This window comes from Mauremys mutica, chromosome 9 (assembly GCF_020497125.1).
Source record: "Mauremys mutica isolate MM-2020 ecotype Southern chromosome 9, ASM2049712v1, whole genome shotgun sequence".
Lineage (NCBI taxonomy): Eukaryota > Metazoa > Chordata > Testudines > Geoemydidae > Mauremys > Mauremys mutica.
The window spans coordinates 93882286-93899303 of NC_059080.1; the positions used below are offsets into that span (position 1 = coordinate 93882286).

Below are 17018 nucleotides of genomic sequence, written 5' to 3' on the forward strand. Positions count from 1 at the left end.
TCAATTGTCTTCTATTATTTTTAGCCCAAGTTCCTTTGCTTGGCAAACCTGAGGAATGTCTTTTTGAGGGGGTTTATGTGACCTTGTTTGGCCTGATCTAAAGCCCATTGAATTCAATGGGAGCATTCTGTAGATTTCAGTGGGCTTTGGATTAGGCCCCCAGATGAGTTTGCTTGTGTTGCTGAGCATTTAGCACCGGGAACCTCGCTGGTGTTATGGAGGTTTGGGTTGACCTCTATATTCAAGGATTTCAGGTATTAAAGACGCCTGGCATGAGGTAATTTGAATGATATCTGCATAACAACTGTGATGTCAGAGAACTGAATTGGGATTCAAAGTCATTTAGAATAATACAAGCACGTGTGTATTCCCATCTGACATCGGAATGACCAGGCTGTCAGATTAGGAAGTCTCAGAATTAACTATCAGAGGGGTAGCCATGTTAGTCTGGATCTGTAAAAGCAGCAAAGAGTCCTGTGGCACCTTATAGACTAACAGACGTATTGGAGCATGAGCTTTCGTGGGTGAATACCCACTTCGTCGGATGCATGTCATTCATCCCTCTAGAACACCATGCTATTCCTTTTTAAAAGGTATAATATGAACCCCTCTCTAATGTATGTGACAAATTCAGCATATGCACAGGAGCACTGATACGACCACACCCTCAAGTCAGAAGACCAGACCCCTCAGACCTTAGTGTGTAGAAGGGTGCATTTGGCAGGTCCCCTCCTATCCAGGGGCAGCTCCAGGCACCAGCACGCCAAGCGCGTGCTTGGGGCGGCAAGCCACTGGGGGCGCTCTGCTGGTCGCCGCGAGGGCGGCAGTCAGGCTGCCTTCGGCGGCTTGCCTGCGGAGAGTCCGCTGGTCCCGCGGCTTCAGCGGCCCTCCCGCAGGCGTGCCTGCGGAGGGTCCACTGGTCCCGTGGCTTCGGCAGACCAACTGCAGACAAGCCGCCAAAGGCAGCCTGCCTGCTGTGCTTGGGGTGGCAAAATGCCTAGAGCCGCCCCTGCTCCTATCACTGAGGCTGGTGCTAAGAGGATGTAGTGTCCTTTGTGATGGAGAAAGAACAGTTCTTGACTGTAATGAATATAAATAGGATTCTTTATTCAAGCCACTAGATTCCGACAGACCCTGAAGATCTCCTTGTCTCTCTAGTTCCCAGACTGCCAAAACATAGCCTGTGCTGCCTAGTTTCATTGCATAGGGTCTCCCTAAGCTCTTGCCTGGACTCAGATATCATATAAGGAACTGCTAATTACACTGCAGAGATATTGGGAATTGAGAGGAAGAGATTCCCTCTGCTCTACCCCCATCCTACACAACACAGCCATGTGTAATTTTCCTCTCGTAGCAGTCACATCAGAGTGTGCAGTCATCCGAGCTGCATCAGATGAGAGCCATTTGATAGGAGAACCTGGGGATTTATCAAGGGGAAATGGCAACTCAGAAACAGTAGGAGGAGCAAAGACCTTTTGTCCACCTGGGCTCATTTACACTAAATTCTTTTGTACACGAGGAGAGAGAGGACCTGGGAGAACCCATGCTCTCATGTCTAGGACTTTAAAAAAAACAATTAGACATATGGGGAGTTATCACATGAGCTCAGTTATTAGAGTGAATCATCAAGATGTACTGGCCGGGATGCACTGATCTGTGACTCCATTTATACACACCGCAGTAGTGAGTTCATTGTGTCCATGCAGCAACAGGACAGCGCTGGCCTTACCATGAGGCGAACTGAGGTGGACGCCCCAGGTGCCAGACTGTGGGGGGATGCCACTAGGACCCAGAGTGTAGAAAATTGTGTCTGTTGATGGTGCATATGTATTCTCTCTGCTCTAGATGCACAGAGATGGTGGAGTGCTGTGCTGGAGGAAGGAGGGCACAAGAGACATAACAGGCAGGCAGGAGAAAAGGTGAGAGGGAATAAGAGAAAGCAGCAGGAGCTGCAGGGAGAGAGAGGAGGAGGAGCCTCTTATGTACCTCTCTAGCACCCCCAGGAGCCTGGACTGATTAACACCAGCTTCTCAGGGAGCTTCCTGTTTCCTGCTGCTTCCCTGAACTCACTTGAGAAGAACACGCAGTCAACTGAAGTAGTAGGAGCCAGTTAGGCCCTTAAGACACTTCCCTCACTCAGGCCCTGCAACCAGCCTGCTTATTTGTCCCCTTCAATTGAGTGTTGAGAGCCACTATAGCTGGCACAGAACAGCAGTCATGAGTGAAAGAAGAAAACGCCCCTCTGGGGCAGCATTCAGAAAAAGAAAGAAAGCAAAGGAAGCTTTTCTATCTAAGCAGGAAGGAGCTCTCCTTAGATACATAGACACAAGTGTTCATGGTGAGCCTTCCGGCCCCAATGAGGATGTGAGTGGTGAGGAGATGCCTGATCTTCCAGTTAGTCAGAGTGCAGGTGACCTGGCAGCTACTGCAGCATCCATATCTCCATCTCAAAAGGATGTAACCATACACATTCCTGAAGAAAAGTGTAGATCAGAGAAGAGTGTAGTGGAGGCGCAAGAAACAGCTGCTGCTGAGTTTAGTTCCTTAAGTCTAGATGATCCAGGACTGTGGACCCACTTGAGCAGTAGCCTGAGGGACTTCCTTGTAGTGCATGGGCCACAGCAAGTGAAAAATTTCATGTTCCCCAAAGACAATGAATATAAAAGTTTCCATCCGACACATTACTGGTGTGAAATCCCCAATGGTGACAAAGTGGAGAGGCCATGGCTTATGTACTCAAAAACCCAGAATGCTGCATACTGTGTTTGTTGCAACCTCTTCCAGTCTAATGTTCCAGCCACATTGGGTTCTAGAGGAACAAAGGACTGGAAAAATCTGGCTAGAAATCTGGCATGCCATGAGAAGGCAGCAAATCACCAGAGAGCATTCCATTGGTTGAAAGAGCTTGAGATGAGACTATGGTTAAAGGCCACCATAGATGATCAGCATCAAGAGAAGATTGCATCAGAGTCTCTTTACTGGCAAAATGTTCTGAAAAGGTTCATTGCCATTGTGAGAATGCTTGCTACCCAAAACCTAGCACTGCATGGCACTTCAGATCAGCTGTCTGTGCCAAGCAATGGAAACGTCCTTAAAATGGTGGAGCTGATGGCTGAGTTTGATGCTGTACTCCAGGAGCATCTAAGAAGAGTCACCACCTAAGAAATGTACACACACCACTTAGGGTGACCAGAGAGCAAATTTGAAATATCGGGACAGGGAGTGGGGGTAATAGGAGCCTATATAAGAAAAAGACCCCAAAATTGGGACTGTCCTTATAAAATCAGGACATCTGGTCACCCTAACACCACTAGCTTGGAAAAACAATTCAAAATGAGATCATACAGTTAGTGGCAACAAAAGTCAAACAGACGATTGTGGCAAATCTGAAGTCAGCAAGATATTACTCTGTTATTCTGGATTGCACACCTGACATCAGCCATATGGAACAAATGACTTTAATGGTGCATTTTGTAAAAACAACAGAACCTAGTGAAAATGTCCCTGCAATGGTGACTGTCAGAGAGCATTTTCTAGAATGTATTGACATTGATGATACTACAGGAGCTGGTATGACAAATGTGCTTCTTAAAAAGTTGGAAGATACGGGAATTGCGATAGCTGACATGAGAGGTCATGGCTACAATAATGGTGCCAACATGAGAGGAAAGAACAGAGGAGTGCAGACATGGATCCGAGAATTAAACTCTCGAGCTTTTTTTGTCCCATGCAGTTCTCATTCATTAAACTTGGTGGACAGTGATGCAGCATCAGCTTCTAGTGAGGCTGCTGAATTTTTTCATGTAACTCAAAGCATCTATATATTTTTCTCTGCATCAATTCATTGATGGCAAATTTTGAAGCAACATAGAATCATAGACTTTAAGTTCAGAAGGGACCATTATGATCATCTAGTCTGACCTCCTGCACAATGCAGGCCACAGAATCTCACCCACCCACTCCTGTATCAAACCTGTGTCTGAGCCTTTGATGTCCTCAAATCATGGTTTAAAGATTTTAAGATGCAGAGAATCTTCCAGCAAGTGACCTGTGCCCCACGCTGCAGAGGAAGGTGAAAAACCCTCAGGGCCTCTGTCAATCTGCCCTGGAGGAAAATTCCTTCCCAATCCCAAATATGGCAATCAGCCAAACCCTGAGCATGTGGGCAAGACTCATGAGTCAGACACCCAGGAAAGAATTCTCTGTAGTGACTCAGATCCCACCCCATCTAACATCCCATCACAGACCATTGGGCATATTTACCTGCTAATAATCAAAGATCAATTAATTGCCAAAATTAGGCTATCCCATTATACCATCCCCTCCATAAACTTATCAAGTTTAGTCTTGAAGCCAGATATGTCTTTTGCTCACACTACTCCCCTTGGAAGGCTGTTCCAGAACTTCACTCCTCTGATGGTTAGAAACCTTCATCTAATTTCAAGTCTAAACTTCCTGATGGCCAGTTGATATCCATTTGTTCTTGTGTCCACATTGGTACTGAGCTTAAATAATTCCTCTCCCTCCCTGGTATTTATTCCTCTGATATATTTGTAGTGAGCAATCATATCTCCCCTCAGCCTTCTTTTGGTTAGGCTAAACAAGCCAAGCTCTTTGAGTCTCCTTTCATAAGATAGGTTTTCCATTCCTCGGATCATCCTAGTAGCCCTTCTCTGTACCTGTTCCAGTTTGAATTCATCCTTCTTAAACATGGGAGACCAGAACTTTACACAGTATTCCAGATGAGGTCTCACCAGTGCCTTGTATAACGGTACTAACAACTCCTTATCTCTACTGGAAATACCTCGCCTAATGCATCCCAAGACCGAATTAGCTTTTTTCTCGGCCATATCACATTGGCGGCTCATAGTCATCCTGTGATCAACCAATACTCCGAGGTCCTTCTCCTCCTTTGTTACTTCCAACAGATGCGTCCCCAGCTTATAACAATAATTCTTGTTATTAATCCCTAAATGCATGACCTTGCACTTTTCACTATTAAATTTCATCCTATTACTATTACTCCAGTTTACATCTGGGAACATCCTCTCTGACACTGAAACCACTGAGTGCCACACGATAGGAAAGTCAAGTGGAGGCGATAAAGCCTATCAAACACCAAGTTGGGAAGATAGATGATGCCATAGATGTCATTATGGAGGATAATGCTATGACAAAAACCGTTTGTGGGAGAACAGTGACAGAGGGAAATGGAATCACCAGAAACATATATAACTTCAAATTTCTGTGTGGCTTAGTGTTGTGGCATGACATACTGTTTGAAATAAATGTTGTAGGCAAGAGACTCCAAGGTGTTGACCTTGATATATCTGGAGCAATGGAACAACTGGATAAAGCAAAGTCATACCTACAGTCTTACCGGTCAGATGAAGGATTTCAAAATGTTCTGAAGAGTGCACAGATGTTGACAGAGGAACTTCACACTGAAGCTATTTTTCCACCCATTCAAGAATACAAGAGTCACCAAAGAAGACGACATTTTGATTACAAAGCACGGGATAATCTCATAAGAGACCCCAAACAACAATTCAAAGTTGAATTCTTTAACCAGGTGCTAGATTGTGCAATACAGTCAGTTGAAGAACATTTCATGCAGCTTAAGGAACACAGCAGTATATTTGGGATGTTGTATGATATTCCAAAACTCCTCACTATATCTGAAGAAGACCTGCACCAGCCATGCAGGGCACTAGAGACAGTATTGACACATGATGACATGCGCTATATTGATGCAAGTGATTTAGGTGATGAACTGAAAGCCCTTTCAAGATACATTTCAGCAGGATCAACTCCAAAGGTTGTTCTGGAATATATGTGCACAAATAAGATGACCATCCTCTTTACAAATGCTTTCGTTGCTGTGCATACTACTAACACTTCCTGTAACAGTTGCCAGAGGAGAACGCAGCTTCTCCAAGCTGAAGTTTATAAAAACACATCTACGCTCCACAATGACACAGGAGAGGCTGGTCAGCCTTGCAACCGTCTCAATAGAGCATGAGCTGGCCCAGACTGTGGACCTTCAGAAAGCAGTTCAAATCTTTGCAACCAAGAAGGCACGGAAAGCACCACTTTGATTACTCAAACAGATAAAAATGCCAGTGTTTACTGTGCAGAGAAGAAAAGTTACATTTGCTGTTCAGGCATTTGAAAGTTAAGTGTTATTAAAAAATTTTGAACAAGGCACTTTAAGTTGTTAGTTCTCCTTTATTGGAGTAGGTAGGAGAGCAGTACCATGAGAGGAGTAGAACAGGAAGAAGGCAGAATTGAGACCTTTCAAAGTTTTGGCCCAAGCGAGGGGGCATGGGGGCATCATTTGAGCTCTCCGCCTCAGTTGCCAAAATGTTGTGGGCCGGCCCTGCAACAGGAACAGAAATCAGCTGCCTAAGAATAGCTCTCTATCAGTGTAGTGAGAGCAGCTCCTCCACTGTGCTAATAGGTCACATCTGACAAATCCCACACAGCAGAGAGGCACCTATTACACACATGCCCAAGCCAGTCCATCACAAAGCCACATGCTACAGAGTGGATTTTAGTAGGATTGTCCACTGTGTTGACCTGAAGGACAGTTTCCCCATAAAATAACTTTGCTATTCCGGCTGAAATGAGGGAGTGGTGCTTCTGCTGGAGGCAGGACATGCTGCTTATGGGTTAGATTGTGATTTGGACTACACACCTACACAGGGGAGTCAGATGGGGGTAAGATCTCCCATTACCCCACTGCGCAGGCTACCCAGGCATCAAGTGAGGGTTCACAGATGTAAACAGGTGCTACATACCATCTGACTGCTTCCACTGCAAAAGGTGGGCAGGGAATGTAGGGAGTGCACAGAGTTGTGGCTCCACCCCCTCCTACTCTTTCTGGTTGGTGCAGGGAGAGCATCAGAATTTTCTGCTGGTATCGACCAGCAGCAAGTTCCCCCACTAACCCCCTGGAGCAAGGGGGAAGTAGGGGAGGAATTGTGACTTAGTGCTGTATCTCCTGGAGGTGCTGTGTGAGATGGGGCATCTGACACACCACCACAGTCTCAGATCCGTGCCTCAAGTTACCCAGACTCACTTACAGCAGCATTTCAGGGGATGAAGACATCACATAAAATGCATCAAATTCCATCTTTTTTAGGGCTTTTCATCAGCAATGGCAACAGAAAAATAGTTGTCAGTGCTCCTGGCATGACCTCATCAGCAGATGTTTATTCTCTGTGGCCCTGGGGTCTTGAAAACATAACTGGAAGACTTTCCCCACACACTGCTCAGTTTTCCAGTCACCTTGTAGGTAGATTGTTTCTACAACATACCTTATAGGCCATCTTTTTACCTTTCATTGCACACTTCTTGGCTACAGGCCACATGGGAAACATTTGTAACTATTTTCAATTAGCTGTTTGTTTTTAAATCGTCCATTTAAATCACTTTTATGTTCTGGTGACATTACAGACTGATTGCACTGTGTCTGGTTTACGTCTGCAGACTGACATAAGTCATGCTGTGTGATTGGCTAATGTTCTGGAACTGTATGACTATGGGTACCTTATTGCCTGCTTTCATTTGGAAGCAATGCATATCTTAATAGCAGCTATCAGAGTTAAATACATTTTGATAAATAATAAAAGGAGTGTAACATTTGACTATTATTTTACATCAGTTCTTTGAAGGCAACAGCATCCAATAAAATCACAAAAGATTCCCCACAACACCACAGAAAATCTCAATAGGCTGAATTACTGTTTAGTTTCCAATGAAGGAAATAGTTGCAAGTCTTTAAAGAACCAGGTTTTATAGAGAAACCCTGGAAATCTAAGGAAGTAAATTAGAAGTAAACTCATAAACTTGGGAAAGAAAATTGTTATCTGGAGAAGGTAATGACTGGAAACGCCCTCCCCAAAAATAGTTGGTATGTCAGTAGTAATAGAAGAAACTTTAGAGATGGGGTGAAATCCTAGCCCTGTTGAAGTCAATGGCAAAACACCCATTGATCTCTGTGGAATCAGAATTTCACCCGTTGTATTTTAGGTATGTTGAAATGTTTGAGAGTTTCTAGCAAGATCTGGGCAAAACTTTTGCTACAAAACACCAAACCGCATGCGCCTTTTCTGGTTTTGGTTCTCACTATAAACTCAAACTCAGTTTAGATTCATCAAAAGTATTGCAAAGGTTTGGGAATCTGTGGTCAAAATTATTGTCCTGTTTCTAGTGGACGTGGGGGTCCCATTTATGATTTTTCCATCAAAACCATTCTTTTTTAAATGACTGCAGTATTATCCCTATATAACGCTGTTGGAAATTGCTGTGTTTGATCTATTAATGTAGATTACATGCTACTGGGTTTTTTTAATAAGAACAAGTGAAACTTGATAGTTTCAGCTTAGATGAGTTGCAGGTTTGTTAGAGCCCAAAATAATGCTCATTCTGATACTGCTCACCTGCCATTTTGCAGACAGTAGAAGACGAACTACTTCCGGGTGGTACTACTATGGCCATTTTATGGTGATGCCAGGGCTCAAAGGTATGCGGCTTACATGCATCGGGTGCTGCCTGGAAGAGTCAAAAGAATCTGAACAAAAAACACAGAAGCTTATGATCAGCTTCAGGTCTGTAAGTACATTTTAAACCCACAAAGTTTGAGTGTGTTTAAAATGTACTCAAGTACATCCCTCCCCTGTCACTGTGTCCCTGTGACCTTTGAATCATCAAAGGCCTGGAGATGAAAGGACATAGGAAGTGAAAAGGACTCTCTCAGCTGGAGGGGAGAATAGTTTGTATTTTTCTTAATTACAGGGGGAAAGTAGCTTTGGTGGATAATTTTCAGATAGGGTATTAATTGTAATGCATAAGATGTATTCCCATGAGTTACATTTTAAAAATAGAAAATAAAGGCATGATCCAAAGACCATGGAAGTCAGTGGAAAGACTTCCATTGTTGTCCATGTGCTTTGAATCAGACTCCTCTACTAATCCATAGGCAAATGAGAAAGAATGTGTTATGAGGTCCCCTCAGACATTTTGGGTGGATATTGTCTTCTGGCCTGGCTACTATAATGAACTTAGGCCTGAAGAAAACACCCAGTAAAATGCCTAATAATGTTCAGGGAATGGGGCAAGAGTTGGAGTTAATAGGTCAAAATTCAACTGTGGAGTAACTCCATTGGAGTCGATGATACATCAGAGATGGATTTACTGAGCTGGCCCAAGTGTCTAAATGTTTATTTTGGCAATACAAGGATTTTACCTTTTCAGGAATGACTGTAAAATATTTTGGAAGTGAATTAATTCCCTGCCAGGTCAGAATGAATCCACTGAAAAGGACATCTGAGGAACCCTTCTCTCCCATGAGATGGAAGTGGTGGTGGAACTACCCACCCTTTAGAGGGTTCACTGATTAAATATGAACTTCACATAAGAATGTATTATTTTCAACCTCAGAAATATTTACCAAAAAATCAGGGATCACGATCTACTGGACAAAAGGAAAACAGTCACAGCTCTGAAAGCAGGAGAAGATCGGGCCATACTCCTAGGACTGACTATGATGGTGTGCTCCATTATGATGTACTTCCTCCTGGGAATTACGCTGCTGCGGTCATACATGCAGAGGTACATTTATTATGGTTACACTGTTCCTGGAATGTCCGGCTCAGCTGATTTCATTTCCCTCCCTGCTTTGAACTTTTAATGATTTCTCTTCTCCTCATGCTGCCCTTTGATCAGGATGGCCTGATTCTCCTCTAACTTACACCAATATAAATCAGGAATAACTCCACTGCAGACAAGTGAGTTGTACTGGTAAGCAAGAGCAGAATCAGAGCTACGGTATCTGACAAAACACAGATCACCAGTTTTAGATTTGTCACTGTTTAATTAGAGTGGGAGGAGAATGAACAGTTTTGGATTCTGAAAACACCTTCTCCCTCACAATATAGATTTTGTGTAATATCTTTAACAGCTGGTCTGTGGCCTCCTGGAGTCCATAAACTATGGAGTGGCTATCGCTGTAAAACAGAGCCCCAGTCTAATTCAGCAGGGAGCAGCAGTAATATTCAGTGGCCCAGAGAAACAATACCCTTTCAAATGAAAAATGGAAGTTTAATTTGGAAAAAGGATCATGCTATTTTATAGCATTTAGTTCTCATGTAAGCTAATTCCTTCATTTTAACAAGTGAAATCCTGCTGAAATATAGTAATTTGCTAGAAGTGCGACATCATCTTTCATAGTTATTATACTGCACTTAATTTTTCTAATGTCCTTCCACAGCTTCCCTTCTTAGCTAAGGACCAGAACGTTTGCCCTCTGATTCACCAGCTGTGCTTCAGAGTCACTTTCAAGCATGAGCCCTACTTAGACTCCATCCTAGGCTTGTGATGGTGTTGTCAGTAATTCTTTTCTATTCTGATCCATGAAGACATGGGAACAAATAATGTGCCATTCTGGATTGGATCATTAGTCCATCAAGCCCAATATCCTGCCTCTGGCAGTGGCCAATACCCGATTCTGCAGAGAAAGCAAGGGAAACTTCCATTGTGTAATGCTGTACCTTAGGAAACTATCCCTTCCTGACTTCTGCAATGCTTGGGATGGGCACTGATGCATGAGGATTAGTTGCCCTGCATCTTATTCCCAGGCATAACATTATTCATCCCTTTTTAAATCCAGACAAATCTTAAACTTTAGAGACAGAGATCAAGCCTGTTTAAACATCCAAGAGTGTTTACATTTCAAAATCACTCTCTCTCCCAGACCTGCTTAGCAATATAATTGTCAATTATGGAGGCTGTTAATGTCAACATTGCTTTTTTGGAAAGATCAGTTATGTTATGAGCTATAGGACGTATTGTCCAAGGATATCAAAACACTTTGAAGATATTAATTAACTAAGCCTCAAAACTCTGCTGTGAGATAGGTGCTATTATAACCCTTTATACATGGGTAAAATAAGGTACAGAGAAATAAAAGTGAAGGAGCCAGGAATAGATCCCAAGAGTCTCTGTCATTTCTCCTGCAATAGCCGTTAGGCCACAGAGAACAATTCCCCACCACCAAAATACATCTTGCCCTGATGGGCAAAAATCCTACACTTTTTTTCATAATCATTAACAGAATTATCATGCCATAATTGAACTTTAATTATCAACCATTTTTAATACATGGAACTTACAACTATAATTGTTACCAGAGCAAGATACTTGGTAAGAGAATTATCCAGGAGATCATCTAAATCACTTAACATATAATCTTGTCACACTTTTAGTTAATTCAGATTAACTTTCATGAGTATCCCTGTGTAGACAAACCCTGATTCATACTTGGTCCACAGCTTGCAGAGGTTGGGAATACTTTGCTATAGCAGGAAGAAGGGTTGACATGCTCCGGAAGGAGCTATGTCCCAGTCCTTCTGTGGCACCAAGATAGGACAGCCTTTGCAATGTAAGCACAAAAGGCGCCAGAACATCTTGGGGCTCCCAGAGGGGTTCGGAGGAAGACCAGTGGGAGAGGGAGACCCCCTCTGGACATTAATGGAATTTCCTGAATAGCTGTCAGTTGTGACATTCCAGTGACCTTTGTCCCTAAGAAGAACCTAGTCATAGATTGTATTTTCTTATTTCCATCTCAGTAGAAATAAGGTTCATGATGCAGTACCTATCTGGAGGGTTCAAATGGATACATTGCTCCCTTTTAGGCTCTTATGTACCCAAGATAGCCCAGAAATTCTCCAGAATGATTTCTCAAAGTGATTTATCTTCTTCAAAACCTAGTGAGACCTGTACCAGAAGAAAAAGTATTCTGACAAGTAGCATTCCATATGGTGGTGGAGGGCCATATGGTACGATGTGTCTATGTAACTGTGAAGGTATTTTCTAAGTACTTCACCTTTAAGAGTGAATTGGTCCTCCTACTCTGCCTTCAGAAACCCACTCTCAGATTTAATTCAAGATGACATTAATGAGTGAGCCATGCAGACCATGGTCTCTCCCAAGCATGTTTTATATTTGATCTTAGCTTTCTTTGTTCCCTTTAATCTCAAATGTTCTCCAAACAAAAAGTTCCTGTCTGCTTTTTGTCTATGGAAGAACATAACACGTGCCCAGGCCCCGTCAGTGTGGTGCTCTGTCTCCCTCTAGTGGTGGCTAGGCCAACTAGAGGTTGATTAATCTGCTAGAGCCTTGGTTAAGAGACCAGGTTAAATCCCTACTGCCAACCACCCACTCACGTGTGTTGCCATTTCATGCATGTGTAGCCACTATATTTGTATTCCTTCACATGCTACAGAATAATTATCCATTCTATGATGGATGAGCTGTACTGAGAATGTAAGTCCACCCTGTAAGCAACAGTATCATGAAAGAGCTTCTCCCCTAAAGACTTACAGTATCATATTCCCTGAAGGTAACGCCCGGCTCTGTTTGCTACTTTGCTGCCCGTTTTTGCTGTGATTTGTCTAACCTGTCTCTTTTCTACATAGTGTTTGGACAGAAGAGGCTCAGTGCACACTCCTCAATGCATCGATCACAGAAGCATTTAACTGCTCATTTAGCTGCGGTCCAGACTGCTGGAAAATCTCTCAGTACCCCTGTCTGCAGGTGTACGTTAACTTAACTTCTTCTGGGCAAAAGCTCCTACTTTACCACACTGAAGAGACGATGAAAATTAATTCTGAGGTAGGAACATGGAACAAATTCCATCTCAAATGGATTTCTAGAGGGCTGTTCATTTTCTATGTTAAAGTAACACGGCTTCCAGCCCCTGCCTTATGTCTCCCAGTAGATCTGTATTCCTCCTTCGTAAATGTTCAGCAGAAGCAGCAGAATCAGCTGTTAGCTGAACTCTTTTGTTGAATTGCTGTGGGTGGATTGTGCCTCATTCTGCACAAACATTCCCTCCTAACCCTCTTGTGATGGAGCCAAGTATGCAGACACGGTGCTAGAAACCCCAGAGAGGAGTGACGGGGTAGAGTAGAATCAGTACAGAGGATGGGGTATGTAGGGTCTCTCATGGTAGAGAACAGATTGTAATGATTATAGAGGATTTTTTACTGAGGCTCCTGGATACAGACAGACCCTATGGTTCTCCCTGGCAACTTAAGATATGTCTACACTGCGTTTTGAAGTCCGTGGGAGCAAGCCTCCCATGCCAGCTTGATAGATCTTTGAAGTTGCAGTTCAGTCTCTGAAGCTTGGGGCCAGGGAGGTGGGCTTCAAAGATCTGTCTACACAGCTATGTTTAGAGTCTTAGTGTGACCACTGCTTGCTGTCGAACCAGGTTCAGAGGCTCGCTCCCACAGGCTCCAAAATGAAGTATAGACAAAAGGTTAGTGTCACCATGCAGGGTCTCCCCAAATCCTGGCCTGGAGTGAATAGTTATGGAGTGGGTTGATGACTGCCAGAGGGACTACATGTTACACCCTGTTAGAAAGGTATAGCACATACCACTGTTGTGTGTCTCTCCTGCAGAGTTTGGACCTGCTGGAGGCAAAGTGCCTCCTGGGAGATGTTGCTGGTCTGCTGTCAGTTCTCCCCTTCTTCTGCCAATGCGGGCAGTGACTTAGAGACACAATCTCACCCTGAGTGTCTGTCAGATTGATATTCTAAGTGAGCTGTGCACAAGTCAATGCACCTTTTTCGTATGGTTGTGCTTTATACTATAACACCTCTAGCAAAGTAAATACAGCATCCATGGCAGTGAGAATAGAAGTGGCCTTCTCAATGTGGAGCTAAGTCTAGCCAGCATGGCAACAGAGGTAGGTGATGGCTCTATATCTGACAGAAGATATGTCTCCATCTTGGACATGGCAGCCAAATTCTTCTCTCTCTCTTACACCGCTGCAGCCCAGTTGAGGTCAGGAGAGTGTAACCCATGGACAAAGGAGAGCAATTTGGTCCCCTGTGTGCCATGAAGATGCTGAAAGTTTAGTGAAGGGATATTGTCATGATAAAAATAACAGCCCAGATTCTCAGCTGGTGTAAACATAGCTCCATTTACTCACCTGTTTTACTAATACCTGAAATTATTTCAAAATCCGGAACAAACAATTTTTCTCTGCACCACTATAATCCAGAGTAAACTTAATACAGCAGGACTGAGCCAGATCAAATATCTTCAGGAGACTATAACGAATGTCTCCCTGAGATTACAAGTGCATTTGTGCTGGTGACTCATTACTATGTGTATCAGGGCTTGTTAATTTTCATGATTGTGGAGAGAGACTATCTGCAGATGGGTGTTTGTATTCTTTTATGTAGCAGGGCATTGAGGTCAGAGCTTTAGGAGCTGCCTTTCATCTTGGCATCCACAATTATTTGCACAAATTATTGCAAGCCCAATTTTGCACCTGCAGTTACCTGAGGATGCAGTTAAAATCATCCCGGGACCCTCCACTACACCCCAGATTATATGCACCTGGACACAATAACAGAGGCCCAGTTCAAAGTAAGCTGCAAATACATCCCGTTCAGTTACACCAGGCTGAATTTGACCCATTGTGTTTCTATTTAAGGTAGCAGCTCAGCTGACCAAATTACCTTCATGTGATTACCTTCAAGATGAAGTGATATTGAAATTAGTCAAAGCATTTAATGGTTTCACAAGGCCAGTTATTCAGTTGGATAATTTGCTCTTGTAGCTGGGATACTAGTTCCTATGAAATCAAATTGTAAAATAAAGGATTATGCCCCAGCCTTCTTTCTGTTGTAATGTTCAGCAGCTTCCAATTCTCTATCCAGTATTACTTTAGAAATATGGTTCTTGGGGATCAGTTTAGCCAGTAAACAGCAGAGACATGGTTTGCTGGTGATGTATAAGCAAATTCCAGTGAAATCCATGCTGTATTTTGATTACAGCAACTCAAATAAATGTTGGTCCTACAATGCATATAAACGAATCAAAGGATTCTGTATACATTTCCAAACTCTGCTGTTTGAAGATTTTTGTTTGTCTAAATCTATTCTTACATTCTCCCAAACACAGCCTCCCCTTAATCTAATGTAGGCACAGTTAATACTTCCCAAGCCCAAGGTTGTTTTACAGGTTAAACTTTGCTCTCAGGAGGAATCCTGTGGTTTTTTCTGATATGCTGGTGGTTCTGTGATCTGAATCCAAATGGGATTTGGTCCTCAATAGCAATGTCTATAAAATACCTGATTTCTTGAACCTTGATGGAATTAACATAGACTCCAAGTTTCAGCACACTCAAATCAGCACAACAAATCTCTGCTCCCAAGCTAGCAGTCCGCTCCTCATCACAGCTCTGTGGCTACATTATTTGGGCCACAACCAAGGCACACACCCACCCCTGCTGTGCTGACAGCTGTGCGGTCATAGCAGTTACAGTTGAGGTCAGGGTCGCACTGACGCATCCTGTTAGTATAAAACTGTGACTCTTATCTAGTGATCAGTAACCACTTCATTTTCTTCTCTCCTTTGTCATCAGTCTGTGCTGGGAAGCAAAAAACATTGGTCCCAGACAACAATGAAGTACAAAAACAAGAGTCTGGTCCTGTAGTGGCCAGACTGGTACATTTAGGAAAGTCTGGGTCATTATGGTAGAGAGATGCACTATAGGGAGGGGTGTCTGGGTCACAAGACACAATGCTAGGCTACAACCACAGGCCACAGTAGACGTGCTGGCCATGTCTGCACTGCGGGGGCTATGCCAGCATTGCCCTGTAGTGAAGATGCAGCCTACTTTGATAGAAGGGGTTTTTCCTCCAGATCATTAATGAAGATATTGAACAAAACTGGCCCCAGGACCAACTCTTGGGGCACTCTGCTTGATACCAGCTGCCAACTAGACATGAAGCCACTGATCACTAACCGTTGAGCCCGATTATCTAGCCAGCTTTCTATCCACCTTATAGTTCAGCCCATACTTTAACTTTCTGGCAAGAATACAGTGGGAGATCATATCAAAAGCTTTGCTAAAGTCAAGGAATAACACGGCCACTGCTTTCCCCTCATCCACAGAGCCAGTTATCTCGTCATAGAAGGCAAGTAGGTTAGTCATGCATGACTTGCCCTTTGTGAATCCATGCTGACAGTTCCTGATCACTTTCCTCTCCTCTAAGTGCTTCAAAATTGATTCCTTGAGGACCTGCTCCATGATTTTTCCAGGGACTGAGGTGAATCTGACTGGCCTGTAGTTCCCCAGATCCTCCTCCTTCCATTTTTTAAAGATGGGCACTACATTAGCCTTTTTCCAGTCATCTGGGACCTCCCCTGATCGCCAAGAGTTTTCAAAGATAATGGCCAATGGCTCTGCAATCACATCCGCCAACTACTTTAGCACCCTCGGATGCAGCGCATCTGGTCCCATGGATTTGTGCTCGTCCAGCTTTTCTAAATAGTCCTGAACCACTTCTTTCTCCACAGGGGGCTAGTCACCTCCTCTCCATGCTGTGCTGCCCAGTGCAGTAGTCTGGGAACTATCCTTGTTCGTGAAGACAGAGGCAAAAAAAGCATTGAGTACATTAGCTTTTTCCACATCCTCTGTCACTAGGTTACCTCCCCCATTCAGTAAGGGGCCCACACTTTCCTTGACCACCTTCTTGTTGCCAACATACCTGTAGAAGCCCTTCTTGTTACTCTTAACATCCCTTGATAGCTGCAACTCCAAGTGTGATTTGGCCTTCCTGTTTTCACTCCTGCATGCCTGAGCAATATTTTTATACTCCTCTCTGGTTATTTGTTCAATCTTCCACTTTTTGTAAGCTACTTTTCTCTGTTTAAGATCAGCAAGGATTTCACTGTTAAGCCAAGCTGGTCGCCGGCCATATTTACTATTCTTTCTACACATCAGGATGGTTTGTTCTGCAACCTCAGTAAGGATTCTTTAAAATACAGCTGCTTTCCTGGACTCCTTTCCCCCTCATGTTATTCTCCATGGGGATCCTGCCCATCAGCTCGCTGAGGGAGTCAAAGTCTGCTTTTCTGAAGTCCAGGGTCCGTATTCTGCTGCTATCCTTTCTTCCTTGTGTCAGAATCCTGAACTCGACCATCCCATGGTCAC

General features: G+C 43.6%; 1 protein-coding gene across 7 annotated transcripts in view; it reads left to right on the forward strand.

The window, feature by feature from the left end:
• The window catches only part of LOC123377063 (calcium-activated potassium channel subunit beta-2), a 76471-nt gene that overhangs the window by 50499 nt on the left and 8954 nt on the right, over window positions 1-17018 (forward strand). For 6 of the 7 annotated variants that reach the window (XM_045029477.1, XM_045029480.1, XM_045029479.1 and 3 more), the window contains 2 exons: window positions 9445-9615; window positions 12480-12675. In XM_045029477.1, the coding sequence (XP_044885412.1) occupies window positions 9445-9615; window positions 12480-12675 (367 nt within the window). The remainder of the gene's footprint in view (window positions 1-9444; window positions 9616-12479; window positions 12676-17018) is intronic. The other variant, XM_045029476.1, reaches the window with a different exon arrangement.